Raw genomic sequence first — 15,000 nt, 5'->3', positions numbered from 1 at the left:
CTTGCAGAAGTCCCTTCTCTCCTACTGTCAGCCCGGGGAATTGAACTCAGGTCATCAGGCTTGACAGCTAGCACCTTTACCTTCTGAGCCATCCCACCAGCCCCACTGTTATTCTATTCCTTTCTTCATGCAGCCTTATACGGTGCTGTCATTTCACATTTTATTTATTTACTATTTATTTATCTTTATTTGTATGAGTGCTTTGCTTACATGTATATCTGTGCACCAGATTTATGCCTGGCGCCTACAGAGGCCAGAAGAGTGTGTCAGGTCCCCTGAAACAGAAATCAGAGATGGTTATGAGCTGCCGTGTGGGTGCTGGGTATCAAGAGCAGCCAGTGCTCTGAACCGCTGAGCCCTCTCTCCAGCCCCATATGAGATGCTGTCTCACTTGGTCTCACAGCTGGGAACATCTGCCACAGAGAGCAAGGGATTGGCCTAAATCCGTGCCAGTGGGAAAGGCCAGAGTTGATGCCAGGTCTAGCAAGACAGCCTGGCCCTCCAGGAGCAGCTCATGTACCTGAGTGACAGCTAGAGCGCTGAGCTATGGTGCGTGCCAACGAGCACAAGGAGTTAGAGGTGCAGGGGATAGCCCCAGAGTCACACAAATACTCCAAAGTCCTCAGTGTGTATTTGGGCTTTGAAGAATGAATAGGAGTTGAGTAGGAGAGAGACCCTCTGTAGGGTGACTGTCTAGGGACAATTCTAACAAATGTCCAGCCCGGGGCCACAAGGAGATGGAGCTGTTCAACTCAAGAGCTCGGCAGTGGCCATGTGGTCACTTTGAGGGGCCAAGCCAAGTGTCTTAGGCATCCATTACTGTTCCCGGTCCCCATCAGCATCTAGCTGCAGACGCTTGTCTTGGTCTGAACTGCACATTCCCAGGACATTCCCATACAGCATTCCAGATGCCCCATTTCCTGCAGCCTCAGGCCCAGGGTGAGGCCAGTTATGAGGGTCCCATCCCAGTCAGCAGCTGGCTCTCTCCAATGTGGGCCTCTTCTCTGAACCCTGACTCCCTGTTGGAGGAAACAGGGGAAGTGCATGGGGCAGGATTGCCCAAGATGGTTACCAGGGGCTGGAAGTCCTATTTTCTTACACACACAACACACACACACACACACACACACACCACAACACACACACACACACACACACACACACACATGCACATAGACACACACACATAACACACACACGCACACGCACACACACGTGTTCATACAAAGAGACATTCACATGCACAAGCAGCCTAGACAAATCCAATTTTAAAGCTCACTGTCTCCACAACCATCTTTCCGAGGAATGCATAAACTTGCTTTAATACTGGCTTTGACATATGGGATTCCAGGTGCTGAAGCCCCGAAATACCTTGGAATGTGCTAGAACAAAGTATAAGGCACCCTGTCTTGGCCCACCCTCGCCCACGCCCATCTGGCCGGCAGTTGTTGAGTAAGATGTTGGATTCCCAGCAGACTCCTGCAGAGTCTGAGCTGTCAGTTTAGGTCAGGAGCCAGGCCTGCTGCTCCAATACTCCATCAGTGTCCAGGTGGCATCTTATGACAAGGCTAGCCCAGGAGTACAAGTGGCTGAGGACGGGCCCCTGGGAGCCATGCTCTTAGCTGACAGGTCACTTCAGACGATTGAGGGATGGAGACATTCCACTCATTCTAATAGGCGAAGACCCTGCCCCTAGGCCCATCAGAGGGGCCTCTGAGAGCCATCTCATGACACTAAGAAAAAATCCCTCTGTTGAACACTGTGTCATTTTTCTGTGTTCTTTGAGATGAGAAAAAAGGGCCAGGGAACAGCATCTTCTTGCCAGATCTCAGCTCCTCTAGAACCAAGAGCCAGCCATGGTGGAGCAGAGTGCTTGGAATGTATGCCTTGATCTCCCTGCACTGACCCCAAATAGCCCACTCCAAAACTCCCTCGGACAGGAGGGAATCGAAGGTAATGGTGTCCATACAGTAACTTCTCATAGCTATGCTGTGATCCTGTCTCTTAACACACCTGGCCAGCCAAAAGTTTCCATCATAAGAACAGAATCAATTAGTAATGTCTGCATGGGACACTGTTGAATTCTACTGCTACGTACATGCTGCAATTGATTGGTGATGCCTGTTGTGGTCAGGGATATTCCCCATCTGTCATCTACAAAGCTAAGTCACTTTCCTCTGAAGCAGAAAGGGAGGCCCTCAGGACCTTAAAAATTACCTTTTGGATGGTCATCCCCTATTTGGCCCTTTTCTGAAGATGTTAATCTTGGTTATAGTATAAAAAAAAATATCTAAAGTAGAAACACAGTACTGAATTAATTTCTCCTCCACGGAAATGACTAAATGTTTTCTTCCTTGCTGGAGATTCAAAAGGTGGTCTGGCTGTCACTGAAAGGGACCTTAGACCCATGAAGAATTCCATCCAGGAAAAGACAGGCAGATCTTGGCACAGTTCACTTCCCATGATGCTTTGATCCCAAAGTCCAAATGACCCACGGAGTCTGGGCCACTCATTTAGACACCTTGGTCTGCAGTGTGCTGGGCAGGTAGAGGTACCTCCAGATGGCATAGTAGTGGGTCCCAGCACCAAATGCCACAAAGAGGTGCCAGATGGCATGAGCAAAGGGAATTCTTCCATCGCTCTTAAAGAACACCATGCCCAGGCAGTAGAAAGCCCCTCCTGTCATCAGCTCCCAGATACCCTCAGTGTTGGGCTGTTGGAATAAAAGAAGATAAGTCAGAGGAAGAGCCGGTCGTTCCCTGCCACCCAGACCACCCATACAAGTGTAGAACAAGCCCAGAAGGAAGTCTCAACATGGTGCTATCAAATTTTCCCACCTTAATTCCCCAAATCTGCAATTGGTTGATGATGACAAACTGGACCCTCAGAGGCCCAGCACGTGGGAGAAGGCAAATGCAGCAGGATTAGAAGTCCAAGGCCAGCCTGGGCTACACTGGGCTGTGCCTCCACAAACAGACCCCCAAAGCTCAAAAGCTACTTTTATAATAGGGCCATATAACAAGTTCGTGAGGAACTTAAGGTAAATATTGAGAGCCTTCCAAAAGAAGGAGGAGGAGGAAGAGGAGGAGGAGGAGGAAGAGGGGAAAAGGGGAGGAAGAGGAGGGAGAGGGAGAAGAGGAGGAAGAGGAGGAAGAGGGGGAAGGGGAAGAGGAGGAAGAGAGGGAGAAAGGAGGAAGAGGAGGAAGAGGGGGAAAAGGGAGAAGAGGAGAAAGAGGGGAAGAGGGGGAAGAGGAGGAAGAGGAAGAGGAGGAGGAAGAGGGGAAGAGGAGGAAGAGGGGGAAGAGGGAGAAGAGGAGGAGGAGGAGGAGGAGGAAGAGGGGGGAGAGGAGGAGGAGGGGGAAGAGGAGGAGGAGGGGGAAGAGGAGGAAGAAGAAGAGGAGGAGGAAGAGGAGAAAGAGGAGGAAGAGGGGGAAGAGGGGTCAGCGAGAGACATGGTACCCTCAGCGGAGTATCCAGCCATCCCTCCCAACCAGTTCTATGCAGTTCTGCCCTAGTCACCCAAGGCCTTGGAGCCTCCGAGAAGGGCTACAGGATAGAGGTACAGAATATGAGAAGGACTCCATCTACACGGCCACGGGAATCACACACATGTTGAATGCAGACATTTAGTGTGGTTGCTTTAAAGTCACCCACACATCTGCCCATAAGCCCTCACCCACTCCCCTGCAAGTAAGCCTGACTCTGGTGGACTCGAGGAGGGTAGATGTTTATCTTCCCGGGCAAAAAAGGAAGTTTAGCAGTGGAGGAGAAAAGGGATTGTATGAGTTCGGTGTATGCGGGTGCCCAAGGAAGCCAGCAGAGGGCGCTAGGTGCCCTGGAGCTGGAGTTCCAGGTGTCTGTGGTCTGCTTCATGTAGATGCTGGGAGACACACTCATGCCTCTCCTCTAAACTGACACAGGATCCAATCTTTAGGCAAGCAGGTTCCGCCATCCTTTCTTTCTATGACTCAGCCATGACACAGTCTCTTAGAGACGGGCAAGAGACGCCTGCCTGCAACCACTGCGCTGAGGAAGCAGAGGACGAAGAGCTCAGGGGCAGCCTGGGCTCAGAACCGGCTCTCAAACAATACAAAAAGAAAACAGAGAGGAGAACTGGACACGAGAATGTTATTCAGCCTTGAAAAAGGAAGAATATTCTACATAAAAATTTGATGTTAGTCTGGGCTACATGAGAATCTCAAAAAAAAAAAAAAAAGTATTTCTTAGAGATCTTAAAGACGCTGTGGTGCTTAATTGTAACTGCCAAGCCGACCCAATCTAGAATTACCTGGGAAGAAGGTCACAAGGAAAGATCTAGATCAAGTTGTTTTGTGGGTATATTTATTGGAGATTATCTTATTATCGTTGATGTATGAAGACTCGTCCTAAAAATGGCCAGCACCATTCTCTGGATGAGTCTTGGACTATATAATGGTACGGACAGTAAGCTGAGCTCTAAGTACGCATTCATTTTCCTCTGCTCTTGGATGTGATTAGCTGCTGCTTGGCTTCCCCTCAACGATGAACTATAACCTGAAATTGTGGTCTGAACAAAGCCTTTCTTTCCTAAACTGCTTAATAAAAACTGACTTCATTTTTAGTTATGTGTATGCATATGGGAAGGGGTGTGTGGGTGCACCATTTGTGTGCAATGCCCATGGAGGCCAGAAGGGGGCACCAGATACCTGGGTCTGGAGTTAAAGGTGTTTGTAAACCACCTATTGTGGGTGCTAGGAACCAAACACAGGTCCTGTGTAAAAGCTGCAACTGCTTTTAACCATTTGAGCTATCTTTTCAGTTCAGCCCTCTAAGGCATTTTTTGTCACAGTAACAAAATGAAACTAAAACACACGCACGCATGCACACACGCACGCATGCACACACGCATGCATATTCCCCAGTCCTCAAGAGTATGGAAGCTGAATATTAACCACACAGTACACATAGCACCCAGTGCTTTCTAGCAGGAGCAACATGCCAGGCACCATGGTCAGTGCCTTGCTTGAACTGTCTGGTCAACTCAATAGAATATGGAGACCTAACCTTGGAGTTAGGCACAAGGGATGCTCTATTTCCCAGGTGAGATCTCCATGTTTTCTCTTCCCTTAGGCAAGCACACAGACTGTTTCCCCTGCTGCCAGAGAGGGCTTTATTGATAGTCTCAAGAGACAGGTCTTGCTAAGGCATGTGTTCCTTCCAGAAGATCGGAGACCTCATGATGGGCAAGTGAAACTTACCATGGAGAGGATGACCAGGGCGGGGAAGAAACCCATCACCACATAGCAGAGCAGCTCCACAAGCTTGTACCTGGGAAGACAAGTCATGTGGCCTCAGGACAAGCTTCCAAGGAAGGTCAGAGCACACAGGTTTCTGATGCTGAAGACCAGCACAGCAAGAAGAGGGGATCTTCTCTGTGTGGCACTCCTTGGCACATATTCTACCCAGAAATATCAATAGGCAATGGGGGTTGTGTGCCACCGATGTGTGGCCGATGCAGACATTACTAATTAATCCCAGCACCATCTCCCACAGGACCCAAGCAGCCATTCTCAATTGTGCTGAACTGCTAGATCAACTGAGCTCTATGCCCTTCTGGATTGTTTGTCTCCTGGAGTCCCTGGGGCCTCTGTGGATGCAGGACTTTGTTACTTTCTGATGCTTCCCCAGATTTTCTTTCCTCCCCCACTTAACGACTCTCATTCTAGTTCCATAGCAGTAAAAGTTTTTGGGGTATAGCCCTCTTAAAGGCTTTCCCCATTATCTAATAATATAGCCTAGGAAGGTGATAGGTAAACTAGACCAGTGACTCAAGTTACCTATGATGTCGTTAAAAGAATCTGGAGAGGACAGTGTGCTGGATAGATGGCTCAACAGTTAAGAGCACTTCTAGTTGGGTCCCCACAGTGGGCAGCTTACAACCATCTATAACTCCAGCTCTAGGGGATCTGACAGCCTCTTCTGGCCTCCTAGGGCACCTACACATGTGTGCATGTACATTCACACAGATACACATAAATGAACCTTTGTTGTGTGTGTGTGTGTGTGTGTGTGTGTGTGTACATTTGTGTGAGGTGTGTGTGCACATGAGTATGGGAGTCAGAGAATAGCCTCTTGTGTCATTCCTCAGGGGTTGTCCATCTTGAGAAAGGATCTCTCAATGACCTGGACCTTGTCAAGTAGGGTGAGCAGCAAGCCATGGGGATCCTCTGTCTTTATCTCTCGGCAGTAGGATGCTGGGCCCAGCTTTTAAAGTGTGCTCTGGGGATCAAGTTAGGTCTTGGTGCTTGAACACTGAAACTTCATCAACAGAGCCATCTTCCCAACACCCTCTACGATAGCTCTTTTGGAAGACACATAGGACCCAGAGAGATGGCTTCCTTGGCAAAGGGCTTTCTGTACAAGCACGAGGACCTGAGTTCAGATCCCTGCAGCCACATAAAAGCCAGGCCATGATCACACACATCTGTACCCTCGTCTCTAGGAGAAAAGAGTCAGGATTCCTAGAGCTTGCTGGCCTAAAGGCCAGCTACTTGATGAGCTCTGGATGAGAGATCCAGTCTCAAAAAAGCAAGGTGGAGTGGTTGAGGAGATCATCCACATACTCTGGCCCCTACACACACACAGGTACACACACACAGAGACACACACACAGATACACACACAGACACACAGATACAAACAGAGAGAGAGAGACAGAGAGAGAGAGAGAGAGAGAGAGAGAGAGAGAGCGCTTCAGAGCTTCACATCTGTCCCTCTTGGCCAGGTGTACACCCATGGGCCTCCTCAAGGATACAAGGATACAAACAAGGCTGGGTCCTCACCTTTCATGGGGTCATCCTTGGGGCTCACCTACTTGGGGGTGCTGAGTAGGTAGTACTGAAAAACTAAGGGACACCTTGCCAATCTAAGACTCCCCAGCCTTCACTTACCGTTCATGGAAGAAAAAGACATAGACAGTTCCAATGGAGGCCATGATCCAGACCAGCCAGCGCATGTGGGAGGCCCAGGGGCCCAGCTCCCGAAGGTTCAGCCTGGGAGAGAAGAAAGCCAAGTCTGAGAGAACCAGCATGGCTCAGCACTACAAGGCCAGACTGTCCCAGGAAGCTGATGCCAGAGCAACCCAGTCCCCAGTGGCTGCCTGGGAGGAATGAAGACTCTCACAATGGTGGGGTAGAATGCTACACAAAAGGCATTGGCAGGGGTTGGGGCTTTAGCTCAGTGGTAAAGCGCTTGCCTAGCAAGCACAAGGCCCTGGGTTCAGTCCCCAGCTAGAAAAAAAAAAGGCATTGGCAAAGTTTCGATGGCGGCACATGCTTGTCATCCCAGCACTCAGGAGGCTGAGGCAGGAGAACTACCAGTTTCAGACCTGTATGAGCTATACACATGAGATAAGACCCAGACCCAGACAGAAACTAGCCTCACAGCAGGGACGACAGTAAAGTGCCAGCCACTTAAGCAAAAAGACATGAGTTCAAATTCCCAGAACCCACAAAATCCCCAGTGACAGGGAGGCAGACGCAGGAGGATCCCTAGGGCTCACTCAGCAATCAGTCTAGCCTTATAGTGAGTAGTGGTAGGATCAGTGAGACCCTTCCTCAAAAATAAGGAGGAGGCCAAACAAGGTTGAAACCAGACCTTCATGTGACCTCTGTCTTTCACATGAGTGCATGGACACATGTGCACCCACATGTGCACCAGAACATATATACACATATAGATCACATGCAGAAATAAACATGGCCCTTTGGTCATTTACATTCCTTCTGTTGGTTCCGTTTAACTGATACACAGTACCATGCCCAGTTCTTGTAATTTTATACAATATTTTGAGAACGTCCGTGTGTTTTTTTTTAAACATTTATTTTGGGAGTGTGTGGATGTACTCAGACACCATGGTGCACGTGTGGAGGTCAGAGGACACATTTTGGAGGGGTTGGTTCCCTTCTTCTACTCTATGGCTTCTGGGGAGAAAACTCAGATTTGCCTGTAGAAGTCAGGGTTGTCTACAGGCCCCTAATTCTTTAACCTGCTAAGTCATCTTGTTTGTTTGTGTGTGTGTGTGTTTGGCTGGTTGGTTGGTTGGTTGGTTGGTTGGTTGGTTGGTTGGTTGGTTGGTGGTGGAGACAGAGTCCCTCTACCTAGCCCTGGCTAGCCTGGAACTCACTATGTAGTCCAGGCTACCTTCAAACTCACAGAGATCCATCTACTTCTGCCTCCTGAGTGCTAGGATTAAAAATGCAGGGGTTGGGGATTTAGCTCAGTGGTAGAGTGCTTGCCAAGCAAGCCCAAGGCCCTGGGTTCTGTCCTCAGCTCTGGAAAAAAAAATGTGAATGACTGCGTCAGGCTAAGTCATCTTAAGGGCCCTATTCACAGTCATTGTAAAGTAGAATGGAAGGCAAGGCTGGGATCTCTAAGTTCAAGGCCAACCTGGTCTACAGACCAAGTTCCAGGATGGCCAAGGATACACAGAGAAACCTTATCTTGGAAAAAAATAGGCGTATAGATTGTTTGAACCAACATGGTGAAGTCCCCAGAGGCTGTTATAGCTGTTGGAGCTGGGAGATCAGTCACGAACAGCAAGCGTGAGTTTGGAGAAATGGCTCAGTGGCTATGACTATTGGGCCAGCGATGGCAGAACACAGCTTCGGTCTCAACCCTGGGAAAGCAGAGCCAGGTGGAAACCAAGCCATCCAGGATTGCACAGTAGGCCCTTCAGAGAGAGAGGGCAAGGAGGGAGAGAGGGACGGAGGAAGAAAGACAGAGGGAAGAGAGGGAGGAAGAGAGAGAGAGACAGAGACTTGTTGCTCTTGCAGAGAATCTAGGTTCGATTCCAAGCACCCACATTGGCCACCTGTAACTCCCGTTCCAAGGGGCTTGAAGCTCTCTTCTGGCCTCCACAGTCTGCACATGGGGCACCTACACACATTGTCACACACAGACACGTACATGCATATGTATATAATATATATGTTTACATTATATAAACCTATAAACAAAAGCACATAACATGTTGGAAAGAGAAGGAGGCTGAAGATTATGGGATGGGAAGAATGGAATGCCGGATCAAAGTGAGTTACAAAAGAGGATATATAGCTGATAGTTTTCCTGGTTCTAACTCTGTCGTGGATTTTCTGTTTGGGGTGATGGATACTGTGATGGTTTGCATATGCATGGCAGGGAGTGGCACTATTAGAAGGTGTGGCCTTGTTGGAGGAAGTGTGTCACTGCTGGGGTGGGCTCGAAGACCCTCCTCCTAGCTGCTTCGGGATGCTGTCTGTTCCTGGCTTCCTTCAGGTGAAGAAGCAGAACTCAGCTCCTCCTGCACCATGCCTGCCTGGATGCTGCCATGCTCCTGCCTTGACGATAATGGACTGAACCTCTGAACCTGGAAGCCAGCCTCAATTAAATGTTGTCCATTTTAAGAATTGCCTTGGTCACGGTGCCTGTTCACAGCAGTAAAACCCTAAGACAGATATGTGCATAAAAATACATTTGATAATAAATGTGTAAAATCCAATAAGAAGCGTTACAGCATCCACTCCAAATGGCTACTCTAGCTGTACAGAAGCTCACTGAGATGTACAGACTGGGGGCATGGCTAATTTTGGCACACGCTTTTATTTAAACAAGTTTCCATAATAAAGTATATAAAATTTGAAACAAAAATAATACATCTTAAAAGGGAAGAAGAAATGCAGCATGGCCTGAGCGATGGCTCAGTGGTTAAGAGCACTGGCTGCTCTTCCAGAGGTCCTGAGTTCAGTTTCCAGCAACCACGTGGTGGCTCACAACTGTCTGTAACCCCAGTTGCAGGAGCTCTGACACCCTCACAAAGACATAGACATATATGGAGGCAAAACACTAATGCTCATAAAATAAAAATAATTAAATTAAAAAAAAAAGAATAGCAATGTGGTCGTTAGTGCTGTCAACGAAATAAAATGTACATGTATGTAGGGAGAAAAATGTAGGGACATTTTTCTTCAAATTCCTGCTGTTCTCCAAACCAAGAGCTGGAATAAATATCTTCTCCCTTAAGTTGCTTTCGCCAGTGAATCTATCACAGCCCAGGGTGGATGGCAAGACAGCAAGATTATATTCTTTGCATACAGGATAAATTACATGTAGATGTGGAGAGAGATCTGAGTCCCTTCCCATGCAGGGAGGCTTAGAAAAAGACAATTAATAAGGGGATGAAGAAGAGCCTTTAACTCTACACTGGAGTGAATTCCTTGGATGAGAAAGCCTTTAACATTTTTTAAAACTATGTATCTGTGTGTAGCGGTACACATGAGTGCAGGTGCCAGTGGAGGCCAGAAGAGGGCGCTGTATTCCTTAGACCCGGAGGTACAGGTGGTTGTGAGCTGTTCAACATGGGTGCTGGGAACTGAACTTGGGTTCTCTGCAAGGGTAGCAAGTGCTCTCAACTGCTGAAAGAAAAGGGGGGAGGTGAAGAAAGAGGAGGATGAGGGTGATGATGATAAGGAGGAGGAGTCAGACACTGAGTAGGGAGGCCCTCTACTCAGGACGTAACTGAACGGTCATCACAAAGGCGTTAAGCAGCTGAGCATGGCTGCACACACCTAGTCCAGTCTCTGGGAAGACTGAAGTCGGAGGATCTGCTCATCAAAGTTCCTGACCAGCCAGGGCTACACAGCAAGACCCCAACTCAGAAAGTGGGGGGGAGGATGTTTACCTAGCACTTGTGAAAGAAAACCTGGGTTATACCCACAGCACAGTAATTAAAAAATAGTAGTGCTCGGCTTTCTGTGTGGAAGAAACCTGATCATTCGAATTCCTGATCCTGCCTCAGTGAACAAGGTGAAGAAGGAGAGAGGATGACTCTGGATATCACACATAAAATATGCATACACACATGTACACCACACACACATACTCATGCATACGGTCACACACACACATGCACACACACACACACACACACACACACACACACACACACACACACGCACACAAAGGACAATAAGCAGAAAAACTAGAAAAATTTTGGGGTTTTATTTTGTTTTCGAGACAGGAACCCACTGTGTAGCTAGGGTTGGCCTCAAACTCTTGATCTCCCTGCCTCAGCCTCCCAAAGTCTGGGGATGCAAGCACATGCCACACACTTGTCTAAATATACACGTAATACTGTCCAATACATGTATGTCCGCCCCCTTCATAGAAAGGAAGCACAGTTCGGAGATAGAGAACTGGTTTGATTTCCAGAACCACAGAGGAAAAAGGATAAAAGTAAATTGAAGAAGGAACATGTAGCCCCACTGAGCTCAAACTGCCAGAGACGTACCTGTCTCTGCCTCCTAAGTGCTGGGATTAAAGGCCTGTGCGACCACACCCAGAAATAAGTAAAGCTTTTCAATCATACGTATAAGCCAGGCACCGTCAAACACACTTGCAATCTTGGCACTTGGAAAGCAGAGGCCGGAGGATCAGAACTCCGAGGCCAGCCTCAGCTACATGGGTAATTCAAGGCTGAGACCCAGTCACACACACACATGAAAAGATAATAATAATGATTAAAAAAACCCTCACATGCATATCTGCAAATATGTGCATCTATACATTGGCATCGACTGATATCTGTAAATATATGTTAATGCATGCTAATATATGCACAAGTATTTGCATACACAGCCACACAACACTTGCTCTCTTTTTTGCCCACAATTCTTGAAGGATACAAAAGGTAGATAATTCTTGGCATAAGAGTAAGGATGAGCCTGTCTTCTTACCTACTCCTCTGCCTGTGTGACCGCCAGCCACCCACCCAAATTCAATCATGAGAAAGGAAGGAAGGCAGTCAGTGGGGGCGGGGGGCGCTGGCACTCACCAAGGAGCATAGGAGGCCGCAATGAAGAAGTAAATCACCATCCTGTCGATCATGTGCAGGCAGTGTTCTACCATCCTGGTCAGGGAGAAAAGGAGTCAGGTCACAGCCTCTGTGCCAGCAGGGAAGCCCAGCAGCACCCCAGGCACTGCCTAGGGACAGCGCTGCCTTCCCTATGGGGAGAGAGCCTGAGAGATGGGATTAGGAAAGGTCCCACCCCTCCTTTCCGCTCCAGCCTCGGTCTCTCCGTCTCTCCACCAGAGCCACAGTTTTCCAGGTCGCCTATCATTCTTGGGTTATTATCCATTAAGAGGAGTGCTAACACACCTCTAACTACATGTGTGTAGAGTGTACGTCCATGAGCCCTTCTGTGGGTTGGGCAGGGGGTACCTGAGATGGCTCTTCTTCCATGAGACTGTGTGGAAAATGGTGGATACCACAAAGAGGCCACAAAGGCCAAGGCCGTAGATCCAGGCGGATATGGTCTCCCAGTCATCATCAGACAGGAAGTAGAGGTTGGAGCTGCCAAGGATGCTGGGAATGATCCAGAACTAGACGGAGAGAAGACAGATCAGGGTCAGCCTTTTAAAGAATAGATACCTTTTATAAAGATCCATTTCCTTTTTAATTTTGTGTATATGTGTGGAGTGGGAGAGGGGCTGTGCACGTGCACGCAGGAGGCAGCAGAGGCCAGAAGAGGACATTAGACTCCTAGACTTTCAGATGGTTGTAAGACATCAGGCCAAGGTGCTGGGAAACAAACCAGGTCCTCTGCAAGAGCAGTATGTGTTCTTTTTTTTTTTTTTTTTTCTTTTTCAGAGCTGGGGACCGAACCCAGGGCCTTGCGCTTGCTAGGCAAGCGCTCTACCCCTGAGCTAAATCCCCAACCCCGCAGTATGTGTTCTCAACTGATGAAGTGTCTCCCACCCTCGGGGACCAAGTCTCGTATGTGAGAGGGTGTGGGATTTGGAGCCCAGCAGGCTATTTATGTGACTCTATATGGTGCTGGGCTATGCTTATGCCTATGGAAGCTGTCATTTCTCAGCCATTGTTCTTTCTTCTTGTTTGTATTAAACATTTTTGTTCAGCGTGTATGTGTGTATGTGTATGTATATGTGTATATGCACATGTGTATGCATGTGTGTGTATATGTGTGCATGTGTGTATGTGTGTGTGCATGTGCATGTATGCATGTGTGTGTGGGTCATGTGTGTATGTGCATGTGTGTATATGTGTGTGTGCATGCATGTACGTACACTTGAGTCAGAGTGCACTATCAGACACTGAAGTCAATTCTCTCTTTCTGCTGTGTAGGCTTTGGGGACTGAACTCAGGTCCTCATGCTTGTGGAGAAAGCCTTTTACCCACTGGGCCATCTCCACTGGACAGCCTCAGACTTTTGAGCAATGCCCAAGGGAGCACAGAGCCCCAGGATCTCTGAACTCCCTCCCTTTCTCCAGATCAGCAGTTCTCTTATGTTCTCAGGATCCCCCAGCCATACATTTATTTTCATTGCTACTTTATAATGGTTTTGCTACTGAGCATTATCTCAGTTCCTAAGACCATCAGAAATGTGTGTGAGTGTGTGTGTGTGTGTGTGTGTGTGTGTGTGTGTGTGTGTGTGTGTGTGTGTAATATGTGTTTTCTGAAGCCATGACTCACAGATTAAGAATCGCTGCTAGGGGGTTGGGGATGTAGCTCAGTGGTAGAGCGCTTGCCTAGCAAGCGCAAGGCTCTGGGTTCGGTCCCCAGCTCCGAAAAAAAAAAAGAAAAAGAAAAAGAAAAAAAGAAAAAGAAAGAATCACTGCTAGATCATGCAGCCCGAGACCTAGGCAGTATGGTGCCCACCAAGCACGTGAAGGATAACAGTTTCACGTAAGAAGTGAGACATTTGTTGGGGATTTAGCTCAGTGGTAGAGTGCTTGCCTAGCAAGTGCAAGGCCCTGGGTTCGGTCCTCAGCTCCGGGGGGGAAAAAAAAAGGGAGAAAGAAGTGAGACATTTTATTTCAGAGGAATAGATTCCATTTTCATTTTCCCGAAACTTTAAGTGACAAATAAAATGTAAAACACACCTACCAGGCACAAAAGAGACACCTCAGTGGTTAAGAGCAATGGTTGCTCTTCCAGAGGACCCAGGTTCAATTCCCAACAACCACATGGTGGCTCACAACTGTCTGTAACCCCGGCTCCAGGGGATCTGATGCCCTCTTCTGGCCTTTGTGGGTACCAGGCATACACATGGTGAACAGACATACATCCAGGCGAAATATCCATAGACAGGAAATTACAACCACAACATAAAACTTGTACTTAGTGGACTGGAGGGCTGGCTCATGGGAAAGGCACTTGCCACACAAGTGTGAAGACCTGAGTTCAAATCCCGAGAACCCACATAATGCCAGACATGGTGGTTGGAAGCCAGGATAATCCAAGGCTTTCCCTGAGGTCCTGATGTGTGGAGAAGGAACATAGTTCTTTGTCTAAAAGCATGAACATGCTTGACAGCGTCAGTAATGGTCTGGGGCCAGAGTCTTGGGAACCCAACTCTTTCCTACTAAGGGCTGTGCTTATTGTCCCAAGGCCACCGTGTGCCCAGTCTGTGACACACTTGAGACATGCTGTGTCCCTTTTGCACGACATTGCTTGATTAGCTTCCTGCTCGCTTCATCCCATTGTGTGATAGATTTCTGCCGACTGTCCCATTTGCCCCTGCCAATGGTGTGGAAGATGTGCTGATGGAACATGCCTTAGATCCTAGCTCTTGGGAGGCAGAAGCATGGAGATCTGTGAGGCCAGCCTGGTCTATAGCGTGAGTTCCAGGACAGCCAGGGATACACAGAGAAACCCTATCTCTAGAGAGATAGAAAGAGAAAAGACGCTGTGCTTGTTAATATACTTATGGTGTGAGTGAGTCACGAGGGCTCCGCCCCCTCAATGCCTCTGTTTAGGACCCTCGTTCCTGCGGTTTAGGTCACACGGTAGCACATGTCTATAACCCTGGGACTTGTACGTTATCCCAGCATTTCCACGGTGAGATGAAAGAATATCCAGGTACACATGGACCAGCTAGCCTGGGCTAGACCATTGAAGCAGAGACCATTTCAAGCAAGGTGGAAGGTGATAAATGGCACCCGCGATTATCCTCCGCCCTCCAC

General features: G+C 48.2%; 1 protein-coding gene across 2 annotated transcripts in view; it reads right to left on the bottom strand.

The window, feature by feature from the left end:
* Positions 1-1,295: 1,295 nt before the first annotated feature.
* Positions 1,296-15,000, bottom strand: part of Mmd2 (monocyte to macrophage differentiation associated 2) — a 45,421-nt gene continuing 31,716 nt past the window's right edge. The window contains exons 3-7 of one of the 2 annotated variants that reach the window (XM_032886894.1): positions 12,236-12,396; positions 11,849-11,923; positions 6,930-7,031; positions 5,238-5,307; positions 1,296-2,713 (exon numbers count right to left, since the gene is read on the bottom strand). In XM_032886894.1, the coding sequence (XP_032742785.1) occupies positions 2,510-2,713; positions 5,238-5,307; positions 6,930-7,031; positions 11,849-11,923; positions 12,236-12,396 (612 nt within the window). In that variant the 3' untranslated portion in view covers positions 1,296-2,509. The remainder of the gene's footprint in view (positions 2,714-5,237; positions 5,308-6,929; positions 7,032-11,848; positions 11,924-12,235; positions 12,397-15,000) is intronic. The other variant, XM_032886895.1, reaches the window with a different exon arrangement.

This window comes from Rattus rattus, chromosome 16 (genome assembly GCF_011064425.1).
Source record: "Rattus rattus isolate New Zealand chromosome 16, Rrattus_CSIRO_v1, whole genome shotgun sequence".
NCBI classification, from domain to species: domain Eukaryota; kingdom Metazoa; phylum Chordata; class Mammalia; order Rodentia; family Muridae; genus Rattus; species Rattus rattus.
This window is presented reverse-complemented; position numbering and strand designations above follow the sequence as displayed.